Source organism: Salmo trutta, unplaced genomic scaffold (genome assembly GCF_901001165.1).
Source record: "Salmo trutta unplaced genomic scaffold, fSalTru1.1, whole genome shotgun sequence".
Classification (NCBI taxonomy): Eukaryota; Metazoa; Chordata; class Actinopteri; order Salmoniformes; family Salmonidae; genus Salmo; species Salmo trutta.
In genome coordinates this window covers 61,479-73,827 of record NW_021822697.1, presented here as the reverse complement: position 1 = coordinate 73,827, position 12,349 = coordinate 61,479, and the positions used below count along the sequence as shown (strand labels likewise).

General features: G+C 44.0%; 1 protein-coding gene across 1 annotated transcript; it reads right to left on the bottom strand.

The window, feature by feature from the left end:
• Positions 1-6,211: 6,211 nt before the first annotated feature.
• Positions 6,212-9,974, bottom strand: LOC115183732 (zinc finger protein 665-like). The gene is made up of 2 exons (XM_029744815.1): positions 9,329-9,974; positions 6,212-8,841 (listed from the first exon to the last, which is right to left on the bottom strand). The coding sequence occupies exons 1-2, from the start codon at positions 9,818-9,820 to the stop codon at positions 6,658-6,660; spliced, it is 2,676 nt and encodes an 891-aa protein (XP_029600675.1). The 5' UTR covers positions 9,821-9,974; the 3' UTR covers positions 6,212-6,657.
• Between the last annotated feature and the right edge of the window lie 2,375 nt (positions 9,975-12,349).

Here is a 12,349-nt window from a genome sequence, read left to right as displayed (position 1 = left end):
GAGTCTTCTTGGGTATGATGCTACAAGCTTGACACACCTGTATTTGGGGAGTTTCTCCAATTCTTCTCTGCAGATCCTCTCAAGCTCTGTCAGGTTGGAAGGGGAGCGTTGCTGCACAGCTATTTTCAGGTCTATCCAGAGATGTTTGATCGGGTTCAAGTCCGGGCTCTGGCTGGGCCACTCAAGGACATTCAGAGACTTGTCCTGAAGCCACTCCTGCGTTATCTTGGCTGTGTGCTTAGGGTCGTTGTCCTGTTGGAATGTGAACCTTCGCCCCAGTCTGAGCTCCTGAGCGCTCTGGAGCAGGTTTTCATCAAGGATCTCTCTGTACGTTGCTCCTTTCATCTTTGCCTCGATGCTGACTAGTCTACCAGTCCCTGCCGCTGAAAAACTTGCCCACAGCATGATGCTGCCACCCCCATGCTTCACCGTAGGTATGGTGCCAGGTTTCCTCCAGACGTAACGCTTGGCATTTAGGCCAAATAGTTAATTCTTGGTTTCATCAGACCAGAGAATCTTGTGTCTCATGGTCTGAGTCTTTAGGTGCCTTTTAGCAAACTTTAGGTGCTTTTTTGGCTGTCATGTTCCTTTTACTGAGGAGTGGCTTCCGTCTGGCCACTCTACCATAAAGGCCTGATTTGCAGAGTGCTGCAGAGATGGTTGTCCTTCTGGAAGGTTCTCCCATCTTCCACAGAGGAACTCCTGAGCTCTGTCAGAGTGACCATCAGGTTCTTGGTCCCCTCCCTGACCAACGCCCTTCTTCCCCGATTGCTCAGTTTGGCCGGGTGGCCAGCTCTAGGAAGAGTCTTGGTGGTTCCAAACTTCTTCCATTTAAGAATGATGGAGGCCACTGTGTTCTTGGGGACCTTCAGTGCTGCAGACATTTTTTGGTTCCCTTCCCCAGTCCACCTTGTGGTCAATTGAATTGACCACAGGTGGACTCCAATCAAGTTGTAGAAACATCTCAAGGATGATCAATGGAAACAGGATGCACCTGAGCTCAATTTTGAGACTCATAGCAAAGGGGGTCTTAATACGTATATAAATACTGTATTTCTGTTTTTGCTTTGTCAATATGGGGTATTGTGTGTAGATTGATGAGGAAAACAATTAATTTAATCAATTTTATAATAAGGCTGTAATGTAACAAAAAGTGGAGAAAGTCAATGGGTCTGAAAACTTTCCGATTTGCACTGTATCTGCTTAGAACACCAGTAAAATGACATGTACTGAATGATATTGTGAAACGGTCCCGTGTGGCTCAGTTGGTAGAGCATGGTGTTTGCAACGCCAGGGTTGTGGGTTCGATTCCCACGGGGGACCAGTACGGAGAAAAAAATGTATGAAATGTATGCACTCACTACTGTAAGTCGCTCTGGATAAGAGCGTCTGCTAAATGACTAAAATGTAAATGTAAGATAACAGGCAGCTAACAGGCAGACTGTAAATAATGATATGGATTTGAAAGGATTTTTGTACTTGCACAGACAAAAAGATCCCGTAACAATATTTCTCCATTATCACTAGTTTTGACTTAATAGCATTCCTTTAATGGGCAACTCAACCACCTGGTAGAGCATATTTTTGAAGATTTCTTAAAATAAAAAAATAAATAAAACATTAGTAATTTAATCATTCTTAAATTACATTACAACCTTGTAATTTCCCATTTTATACACAATTAGTACAAAAACATTTGTGGTAAATGAGGTTTGGTTTTGCTCACGTTCACTTCCTGGTTTTCAACCATCTTTGAATGGGTGTTTAAAAATATGTGAGTCTGATAAATAGCATTGTTTGAGATGATAAAATATGCCAAACAAAATGCATATGTTTAATTTCATAAGAAAATTGCTGTTCAAATTAGCTCAACTGCAGGTTTGAGCTGCCTGTTAAAGGGTTTTAAGTCCCTAGCAACAATAAATGCGGCCTCCGGATATGCGGTTTCCAGTTTGCAAATAGTCCAGTGTAGTTCCTTGAGAGTCGTCGCAGCGTCGGCTTGGGGAGGGAATATACACGGCAGTGACGATGACCAAATAAAACAATTTTTGTGAAGTAATGCGGTCGGCATATGATGGTGAGGTATTTCAGATCCGGAGAACAGAAGGACTTGAGTTCCTGTACATTACCACAATCACACCATGAGTTGTTAATCATGAAACAAACCCTTCCGCCTCAATAAGGGAACGCTCATTTCATATGTACATACAGTATTCTATTCAACTATTGCTGTACATATACTCTTCTATCCTACGAATTCTACAGATATACAAAATATTATTTCCACATACTGTCCAATGTCTATACATTCCATCACATATACATTTTGCTCTTTTATTTTTAGATTAATGTGTATTATTGTTGTTGTGAATTGTTAGATATTACTACACTGTTGGAGCTAGGAACACAAGCATTTCGCTACACCCACAATAACATCTGCTGAATATGTGTATGTGACCAATAAAATGTGATTATATTTTTCCTGGGGAATTCTTTCTTCCTGTCGGCGCGATGGACAGAGAACCCCCGTTGGCTGAATGGACAGGGGACAATATATCCAGAGAGAGACACTATTCCGTAAAACAGAGTATGTTACAGTCCCTGATGTCTCTCTGGAAGGAGATCCTCACCCTGAGCTTGTCTACTTTATTGTCAAGGCACTGAACGTTAACGAGTAACGTACTCTGAAGCGGTGGATGGTATGTGGTGTCTGACTAAGGCTCCACTTCTTCTTCTTCTCCGACGTCAGTGTTTTGGTGCAGCTCCCAGGATGAAAATAATGACCTGTCTCAGAAAGTTCAAACAAAGGATCCAGGTCAGGAAGTCAAATTTGTGCTCATCTTATATCCAAAAGTTATTTTCGGCTGTAGATAATAATACAAGAAACGTTCTGAGCAAATAACGTCCGAAACATCAGAAGAAAAAAAAATACTGCAAAGTTAGAAGCTCATAGCCTTTCCTGGTTAAATAAAGGTTAAGCCTAGCTTCACATGTAGGGAGGTGAATGCATACCTTACCTAGCCTAGCTTCACATGTAGGGAGGTGAATGCATGCCTTACCTAGCCTAGCTTCACATGTAGGGAGGTGAATGCATACCTTACCTAGCCTAGCTTCACATGTAGGGAGGTGAATGCATACCTTACCTAGCCTAGCTTCACATGTAGGGAGGTGAATGCATGCCTTACCTAGCCTAGCTTCACATGTAGGGAGGTGAATGCATGCCTTACCTAGCCTAGCTTCACATGTAGGGAGGTGAATGCATACCTTACCTAGCCTAGCTTCACATGTAGGGAGGTGAATGCATACCTTACCTAGCCTAGCTTCACATGTAGGGAGGTGAATGCATACCTTACCTAGCCTAGCTTCACATGTAGGGAGGTGAATGCATACCTTACCTAGCCTAGCTTCACATGTAGGGAGGTGAATGCATACCTTACCTAGCCTAGCTTCACATGTAGGGAGGTGAATGCATGCCTTACCTAGCCTAGCTTCACATGTAGGGAGGTGAATGCATACCTTACCTAGCCTAGCTTCATATGTAGGGAGATGCTCTTTATTAAAAAACAATAGAACCATTGATAAAATAATTTATATGTCTGAGGTTTTGACTAAAGTATTCCACTCTGAAACCATATCACTTTGTGAAATGTATTAGAATTATAAGACTATAATAATGTGTTAACAACTATAATCCAATACTGTGTGTGAGTAGACTGTTTAAGACTAAGACACTGTTACTATTTCAAAATGAACAGGGCATAGTTGATAAGACGACCTTGTGAAAGTAACAGGAAAATGGGCCTCCCTAAGTTAGGGAGGGGAACAACTGCCCGAAAACGGCTAGGCTGGCAAAAGATAAGGAGACAGGTGGTCTGGGTACTGTGGAAAAATACAGCCGCCTAAAGCGGGGTGGAGTTCTCTACTGATGTGAGTTCATTTGTGTGTGTGTGTGTGTGTGGTAATATAAAAGGCTGTGTGCATTGTATGATTTTTAGAGCTCTCGTAAATAAACATCCTGATTATTGTAGGCTGGGTCTCAGTCTGTTTCCTTCAACCGGAACCTTACACCTTCTGGTATACAAACTGAGTAGTTAAATTGAAGTTCGGTTTAAGAACATTAATAACTTAATTCCCGTATCAACCATAGACTATCATCTTCCTTTTTCCTCAGTTCACCAATCATCTCAGGCAACGGGCACCAACCACACCTTAGATTATTTTCTTGAGGTATTCAGCCTCAACTGCCATAGACACCCCGGAGATGACTTGGGGTATTCAGCCTCAACTGCCATAGACACCCCGGAGATGACTTGGGGTATTCAGCCTCAACTGCCATAGACACCCCGGAGATGACTTGGGGTATTCAGCCTCAACTGCCATAGACACCCCGGAGATGACTTGGGGTATTCAGCCTCAACTGCCATAGACACCCCGGAGATGACTTGGGGTATTCAGCCTCAACTGCCATAGACACCCCGGAGATGACTTGGGGTACTCAGCCTCAACTGCCATAGACACCCCAGAGATGACTTGGGGTACTCAGCCTCAACTGCCATAGACACCCCAGAGATGACTTGGGGTACTCAGGCTCAACTGCCATAGACACCCCAGAGATGATTCCTTTAACAGGGACCCTACTCTGAAGTTCAAAGCACGTTACTTTGGAATTTGCGATGGTTGCGAGTCCTTGTGCAATTTTCTTCTGTTCTTCAGAAATACAATGAATCAGAACCAGCCCACTTCTGGTTCAGCAGTTTTTCTCTTGTTATGTCAGTCCCTCAATTAGCCCATGTCAGCTAACATTTTTTAGATCCGTAAATTAGTCTAACCAGCCATCTAAACTTCTTGAAATTGTGGGCGAATTACCGACCGTTGGGCCCCCCATTGATTTTGTTAGTCACTCAAATATTATATTAAAAATAGCAAACATTTCTCTCCACCCTATGGTAAAATATGTAGAAGGAAATTTGCTGTAAAACGGCAAGTGGTTCTCTCTGTCCCATGGCAAAATGAGTAGAATTCCATGGAATTAGATATCAAAGTGCAAAATCTTCTCTCTGTCCCATGTCAAAATGTGTAGAATTGCAGCCAACTTACTTTAAAACTGCAACATTTGATCTCCTCGGTCGGGGGGGGGGGGGGGGGGGGGGGGGGGGGGGGGGGGTATTGATGTAGGTATGCTGACCCTTGAGCCACTGTGAACCCCTCATGATGTTCAGATTATTTGTGGCCCCCACCCCCATCCAAGTTGCCCAGAACATCATTAGATACAGTCTCCAATCTTTTGATATTAATCTTTTGTACTTCCAAAGATGGTGGATTAATAAGATATTTATTAAGGCTGTTTACCGTATAAAACATATTCAAGGTTCCTGTCAGTGTAAGTGGGTGTTCCCTCTCTCGCGTGAGCTCAAAGCTATTGACTGGCTCTGGTCTATTTATTGTCCCCTCCCCATTTGCCTGCCCAGAAGAAATTAGGCAGTGAAATTTCTCGCTCTGGGGCACCCCATATTTTTTTTATTAAGGAATGTTATCTGGGAGATTCGATTACTGGCCACACTCTTCCAGTCTCTCTCATACTGGCCACACTGTATCAGTCTCTCCTTCTCTCTCCTACTGACCACACTGTATCAGTCTCTCTCCTACTGACCACACTGTATCAGTCTCTCTCCTACTGACCACACTGTATCAGTCTCTCTCCTTCTCTCTCCTACTGACCACACTGTATCAGTCTCTCTCCTTCTCTCTCCTACTGACCACACTGTATCAGTCTCTCTCCTTCTCTCTCCTACTGACCCCACTGTATCAGTCTCTCTCCTACTGACCACACTGTATCAGTCTCTCTCCTACTGACCACACTGTATCAGTCTCTCTCCTACTGACCACACTGTATCAGTCTCTCTCCTACTGACCACACTGTATCAGCACATGCTCCACTGTCTCTGGCAGTAATCACATCTTCCTGTTGGATGCTTTCCTATCACATGTAAAGAGGTAAGAGAGAGATGAGAAAACTAATGAAGATATCCTCATAGAGGACATGGATACACTTTATCGCTAAATAAAAAGTAACATTACTCAGTAGGATGATTGTTGAGTTAATACACGTACACATGAATGAAATGACCTGTTTTACCCACGCTGGGTAATAGCCCATGTCATGATGATACAGCTCAGAAAGGAGTGTTCAGTTTGCTGGTGATTTCACTAGTTTGTTTAGAATGTTTATGTTTATGATTGAGCAATTTGCCAAAACCAGCTGATGAATGCAATAGTATTATTGAAATATCAATATATAAATCCATGTAAATCCATGTTTCTATCCACTTGAAACCACTTTAGCTTCCAGAGGATTAACCTATACAGCTAAACATACAAAAATAAACATCACATTCAAGACCAGAAAATGTTCTGAGCACAAATTCATGACTGCATCCAAACCAGACTCACAATTGGGGCCAAGTGGAGAAAAAAAACATTATTTTAAAAAGCACATGTTTATTTTAAAACATTCTCAAACCTTCAGTTCAAAATAAAACAATAGGGGGCTGTCTCTCCGGTGTGCCTTCTGGTTTTTCACAAGAGCTCTTTTCTCTGAGAAACATTTTCTTCAGTCAGGACATTGGTAGGGCTTTGCTCGAGGGCTCCGGTCTTGACTCAATCTCTATGAGAAAGCAGTGTGTTGCTGTCTGCTCCTGTCCCGTGTGTGTCGCGTTGGTGTTTCTTAATGGCTTTCTTTTCAGTGAAACCCTTCCCACAGTCGGGGCACTGGTACGGTTTCTCTCCCGTGTGGGTTAGTATGTGCGTTTTCAGCGTGTTCGATTGAGAGAAACTCTTGTCACAGTAAGTGCAGTGGTGCGGTTTCTGACCCGAGTGTATTAGCCGGTGCCGTATTAAAGAGGCGACTTGAGAGAACTTCATGTCGCAGACGGAGCATTGGAATGGTTTCTCTCCTGTGTGCACCGTCTGGTGACGCCTCATATTAGTCTTATCAGCGAAGCACCTGCCACACTGGGAGCATTGGTAAGGTTTCTCTCCTGTGTGCTTTCTCTCGTGGATTACCAATCTATGCTTTGAATTGAATTCCTGGCCGCAAGTAAGGCAGAGGTACGAATTGTTCTCTCTTACTTGCTCATTTGTTTTCTGATGCTTGGTTCTCTGATGAATCGACAAGGCCTGAAGCACCCTGAAACTCTTCCCGCAATCGGAGCAAAGGTGCTGTTTCTCCTCGTGGGTCACCACATGTTTCTTCAGCGCTCCAGACTCCACGAAGCCTTTCCCACAGACAGAACAGATGTGCGGCTTTGCTACTTGCTCTCTGTGCTGCGTTTTCTGATGTCTTCTCAAGGCGGAGAGGAAGGTAAAGCGCTTGCCGCAGTTGGCGCAGAGGTGAGGTTTCTCTCCAGTGTGGATCCGCAGGTGAGTCTCTAACCCTGCCTTAGAAGCCAGCCTCTTCCCACAGTGAGGGCATGGCTCAGAGACCTGTGTCTTTCCTACCTTTTCTCCTTTATGTCTTCTAACATGTGTTCTAAGATTCGAAGAGTCGTTAAATTGCTTCCCACAGAGAGGACACACAAAGGGTTTCTCACCGGAGTGCATACGAAGGTGCCTTTGATAACTATTTGAATGAGAGAAGCGCTTGTGGCATTGGGAGCAGCAGAAAGGTTTTTCACCAGTATGCGTCCTCTGGTGGCTTGACAGCCGTTCCTTTGTTGGGAAATGGCGCTTACATTCAGAGCATTGGAATTGGTTTCCATCTAGACGATGTGATTTGGAATGATTTGTTAAGCTAAGGAAGGATGTGAAAGTTTTTCCACAATTGGAGCAGAGGTGAGGTTTCTCTCCTGAATGGATAGATTGGTGTTTTTTTAAGTATCCAGAATCTCTGAAGCCTTTCCCACAGACAGAGCACACGTGGGGCTTCGCACTGTCTCCTGCGTGGAGTACCTGATGTCTTCTCAGAGACGAACGAAAACAGAAACTCTTTCCACAGTCGGAGCAGAGGTGGGGTTTCTCTCCAGTGTGGGTTCTTTGATGGGACCTCAAGGCTCCTGGTTGATTAAAGACTTTCCCACAGACTGAACATTCGTGCCGTTTCACTCCTCCGTGCTCTGAATGACAAAGTTTCTGATGTTTGGTCAAGGAGGGACGGAAAGCAAAGCTCTTCCTGCAGTCGGGGCAGACATGAGGTTTCTCTCCAGTGTGGGTCTTCAGGTGAATCTTTAGTCTTGTTTTAGTTGACAACTTCTTACCACAGTGAGCACATGGATGAAGGACTGGCTTCTTCACGGCCCCATCATGTTCTGAGGAACCAACATTGTTTTCGGAAGGTTCCTCTTCAAAATGTTCTCCTGAGTGAGTTCTAAAGATGTGTTTCTTCAAGTTTCCTGGATCATTGAAACTCTTCCCACAACGAGGGGAAACGTACGGTTTCTCTTCAGTGTGAGTTAGCAGATGTCTCCTAAGACTGGAATGTGTACTGAATGTCTTTCCACATTCAGAGCATGTGGTTTCAGAAACATGACATGTCTCTCCAGTATGAGTTTTCAGATGCCTGGTAAGGCTGGAAAATGTACTGAATACTTTTCCACAGTCAGCGCATATATTTTTCTGTTTCTCTCCAGTGTGAGTTAGCAGATGTCGCTCCAGAATGTCTTTTGTGGCAAGACTCTTCCCGCCTTGAGCATAGGAGTGGGTTTTCTTGCGGGTTTTCTGCCCTGGTGTTTTCCTGCAGTCCATCAGCTGCACAGACACCCTCTTCAGCCCCCAAATTAAGGCGCTTCCGGGAGAGGCACGACACAGGGTCTTTGGGAGAGTGGAGCGGGGCAGGAGAGACGTGTCCTGTAAATCACAAAATATAGACGGAATTAATCAGGGTGGGAAATGCTCTTCTACCTGTCAATTAATTTTGAAGTCTTTAAATTCCCCTCATCCACGATTACGTAACCTTCTTCTCAAAAAGGAGAAAGGTCAAGAGGAGGAACCTCAGATATTCTCCTCCAATGTCTTTTATAGAAGGAAGTTGAGGAATCAATGAAGGACTGTTGAGAAACACTTTGACTGGGAAAATAAATACTCCCTTTCCGACTGGGACAATAAATAAATTAACACTTACTGGGACAAAAAAATAAACACTCCCTTTCCGACTGGGACAATAAACACTCCCTTTCCAACTGGGAAAATAAACACTCCCTTTCCAACTGGGAAAATAAATACTCCCTTTCCAACTGGGAAAATAAATACTCCCTTTCCAACTGGGAAAATAAATACTCCCTTTCCAACTGGGAAAATAAATACTCCCTTTCCAACTGGGAAAATAAATACTCACGCCTCTCACTCTTTGCTCTAGTGTGTGCCTTTCTGGAGATAACTCCGCCTCCAGTCTGTTGCTAGTTAACCAATCCGTGTCCTCCACGTTGCAGTCTGCAGCGTCGTTGGATTGTCTGGGACTCATGGACTCCGCCTCCAACCCGTTGCTAGGTAACCCAGCCCTTCCCTCTCCGCTCCACTCTTCATCACAGTCTACAGCATCCTCAGCCTGGAGGGGACTCGACGGTGCACCACTAGCATCCTCCTGTATCCTTCTGATGTCCTCCTTCAGTTGGACTAACCAAGATATTCCCTGCTCCACTGATTTCATTGAATCCGTATTGTCCCACATTTCCTCCATGATTTTACGCCGCAAAGAGCGGTGATCCATTGCTTTAACTTCAGATCCATCATGTCCATGATGTTCACAAAGGGAGCGTAAATTGTCCTCAGTCAAATTCCATAAACTCTTTTCAATTTCATCCATCAACACTCCCTCCTTTCGATTCATTTTGTCCCAGCAGAGTTTGAATGTTTCTTGGTAAAAGTAGCAACAACTGGTTATTGAATGGAGCTGCAACAAGTGTGAGGTGTCTCTCTCCTGTGTCAAATCAAATGTTATTTTTCACATGCGCCAAATACAACATGTGTAAACCTTACAGTGAAATGCTTACTTACAAGCCCTTAACCAACGATGCAGTTTTAAGAAAAATACATGTTAAGAAAAAAATGAAGAACTCATATCTGGAGTTGTCATAACACCAGATCTTCTTCCTGTCACCAGAGCAGTGGAATCTCCTTGTGAGGTCACCAGAGCAGTGGAATCTCCTTGTGAGGTCACCTGTGGAATCTCCTTGTGAGGTCACCTGTGGACGTAGGAGAACATGGTGTGAGAAAAAAAACCCAGTTTTTACCATCTAATCTAGATGTGTAGCGGCATTTTATTTTTGCAGTCTGACAAATCAAACCATTTTCTACATTAGATTGTCAACCTTAAATGTTTTACTTATAGCACCGATCAGCAGTTAAAACAATAACAAAGCGTCATCCCTGACCCTGTTTTGATAAAAAGCAGAGGGATGGGGCAGGAGAAATCTAAACACTCTCAAATTCATTGACAGAGCTATAGATGCAAGGACTGACCATCTATGAAATCTAAATTACAGTTTTAACTATATTTTGAGACTATATAGTGTTTGTTTACATTTATTTTGTTTACAAACTATCACCTGACCTCAACCCAATTGAGATGGTTTGGGATGAGTTGGACCACAGAGTGAAGGAAAAGCATCCAACAAGTGCTCAGCATATGTGGGAACTTTAAGACTGTTGGAAAAGCATTCCTCATGAAGCTGGTTGAGAGAATGTTAAGTGGCTACTTTGAAGAATCTCAAATATAAAATATATTTTGATTTGTTTAACACTTTTTTTGTTTCCTACATGATACCATATGTGTTATTTCCTAGTTTTGATGTCTTCACTATTATTCTACAATGTAGTAAATAGTCAAAATAAAGGAAAACCCTGGAATGAGTAGGTGTGTCCAAACTCTTGACTGGTACTGTATGTAGTGAATCGCCCATCAGTTTAAAGGAAAGTAGTGGGCGTGTTGAAAGGGGTGGGTGTGTCGAAAGGAAAGTAGTGGGCGTGTCGAAAGGGGTGGGTGTGTCGAAAGGAAAGTAGTGGGTGTGTTGAAAGGGGTGGGTGTGTCGAAAGGGGTGGGTGTGTTGAAAGGGGTGGGCGTGTTGAAAGGGGTGGGTGTGTCGAAAGGGGTGGGTGTGTTGAAAGGGGTGGGTGTGTTGAAAGGGGTGGGTGTGTTGAAAGGAAAGTAGTGGGTGTGTCGTGTGGCTCAGTTGGTAGAGCATGGTGTTTGCAATGCCAGGGTTGTGGGTTTGATTCCCACGGGGGACCAGTACGGAGAAAAAAATGTTTGAATTCACTACTGTAAGTCGCTCTGGATAAGAGCGTCTGCTAAATGACTAAAATGTAAAAATGTAATGGGTGGGTGTGTCAAAAGCACTCTGCTATAAGTTGTGTTTTTCCCCCTTCCATTTCTCACATTGAGCTACCATACCGCGAGGGTTTGGACTTCTGTTCTGAAGCCAGAGGATGAGTCAGTCGTATTTCACTGTTAGTTTTACACAAATAATTATACATTTTCAGTTAGAAAACTGATTGTTTATTTTTGATTCAAATGTTGCTTCATGAGTTGTATGCGTGTGCTTACTGTGACTGGCTACTAGGTAGCTACTTCCCAGGCCGGTGCTGGACAGTCGTGCTTGTCAAGCGGTAGCGAAGGGCACTGTGTCCCGGTGTTTCCGTTCATTCCCTCCCCACTGAGTAGCAGACTGCATGTAGGCTATGTATCAAGGTGGCATCTAGATGGTTATCAGTATTAGTTATTTCTTGTGTAGGCTGCTATTCTACTTGAGATAAAATCTTGTGAGAGAAAAACATGGCCACTTTAGCTGCCGCCGGCGACACGACCGTGATACCCAGTAGGAAGCACTTCAAGTCGGCAGGCAGGCCGATACAACACTGGTCGCCGGCTTATCGATTCGCTGTGCAGCCCAATCAGCCACACAAAACGTTCTTGAATGGCAACAAATCTGCCCAATTAGCTGATTCGCTTTTTATACAGCCACTCCTTCCGACACACCCACTCTCCCATACTCCGGTCGCCATATTGGGCTGCAGCGACCCATACTTGTTTTTATTTGGAAGGATCCAACAGCTACTACAAGCTAACCTGCGGCGAAGACCGCTGAGTTCGGGCCTCGTCAAGAGGATCATTCTGGCCCAGTGAGAGTGAGATTTGTGGAGAGAATGGATCCTTGCATTTTTGGCAGATCCATATGTGCTGTCAGGTTGGGTGGAGAAGAGGTTGGGGACTGTTGAGGTGGTGAGAGTAACGCGGAGTGGATTAGTGATGATTTACTATGTTCCTTCAGTCCAGGGGGAGTGTGCGCTACGGATCACGCGATTAGGGACAATACATGTGACTTACTTTGCTCTATGGAGCAGGGCATCTTTGAAAGGA

Bases quoted from the DNA above. Each gene is read 5' to 3' on its own strand.
- LOC115183732 (XM_029744815.1), bottom strand. From the start codon at position 9,820: ATGAATCGAAAGGAGGGAGTGTTGATGGATGAAATTGAAAAGAGTTTA. The intron at 8,842-9,328 runs GTGAGTATTTAT...TGTGATTTACAG, and splicing joins TAGAGCAAAGAGTGAGAGGC to GACACGTCTCTCCTGCCCCG.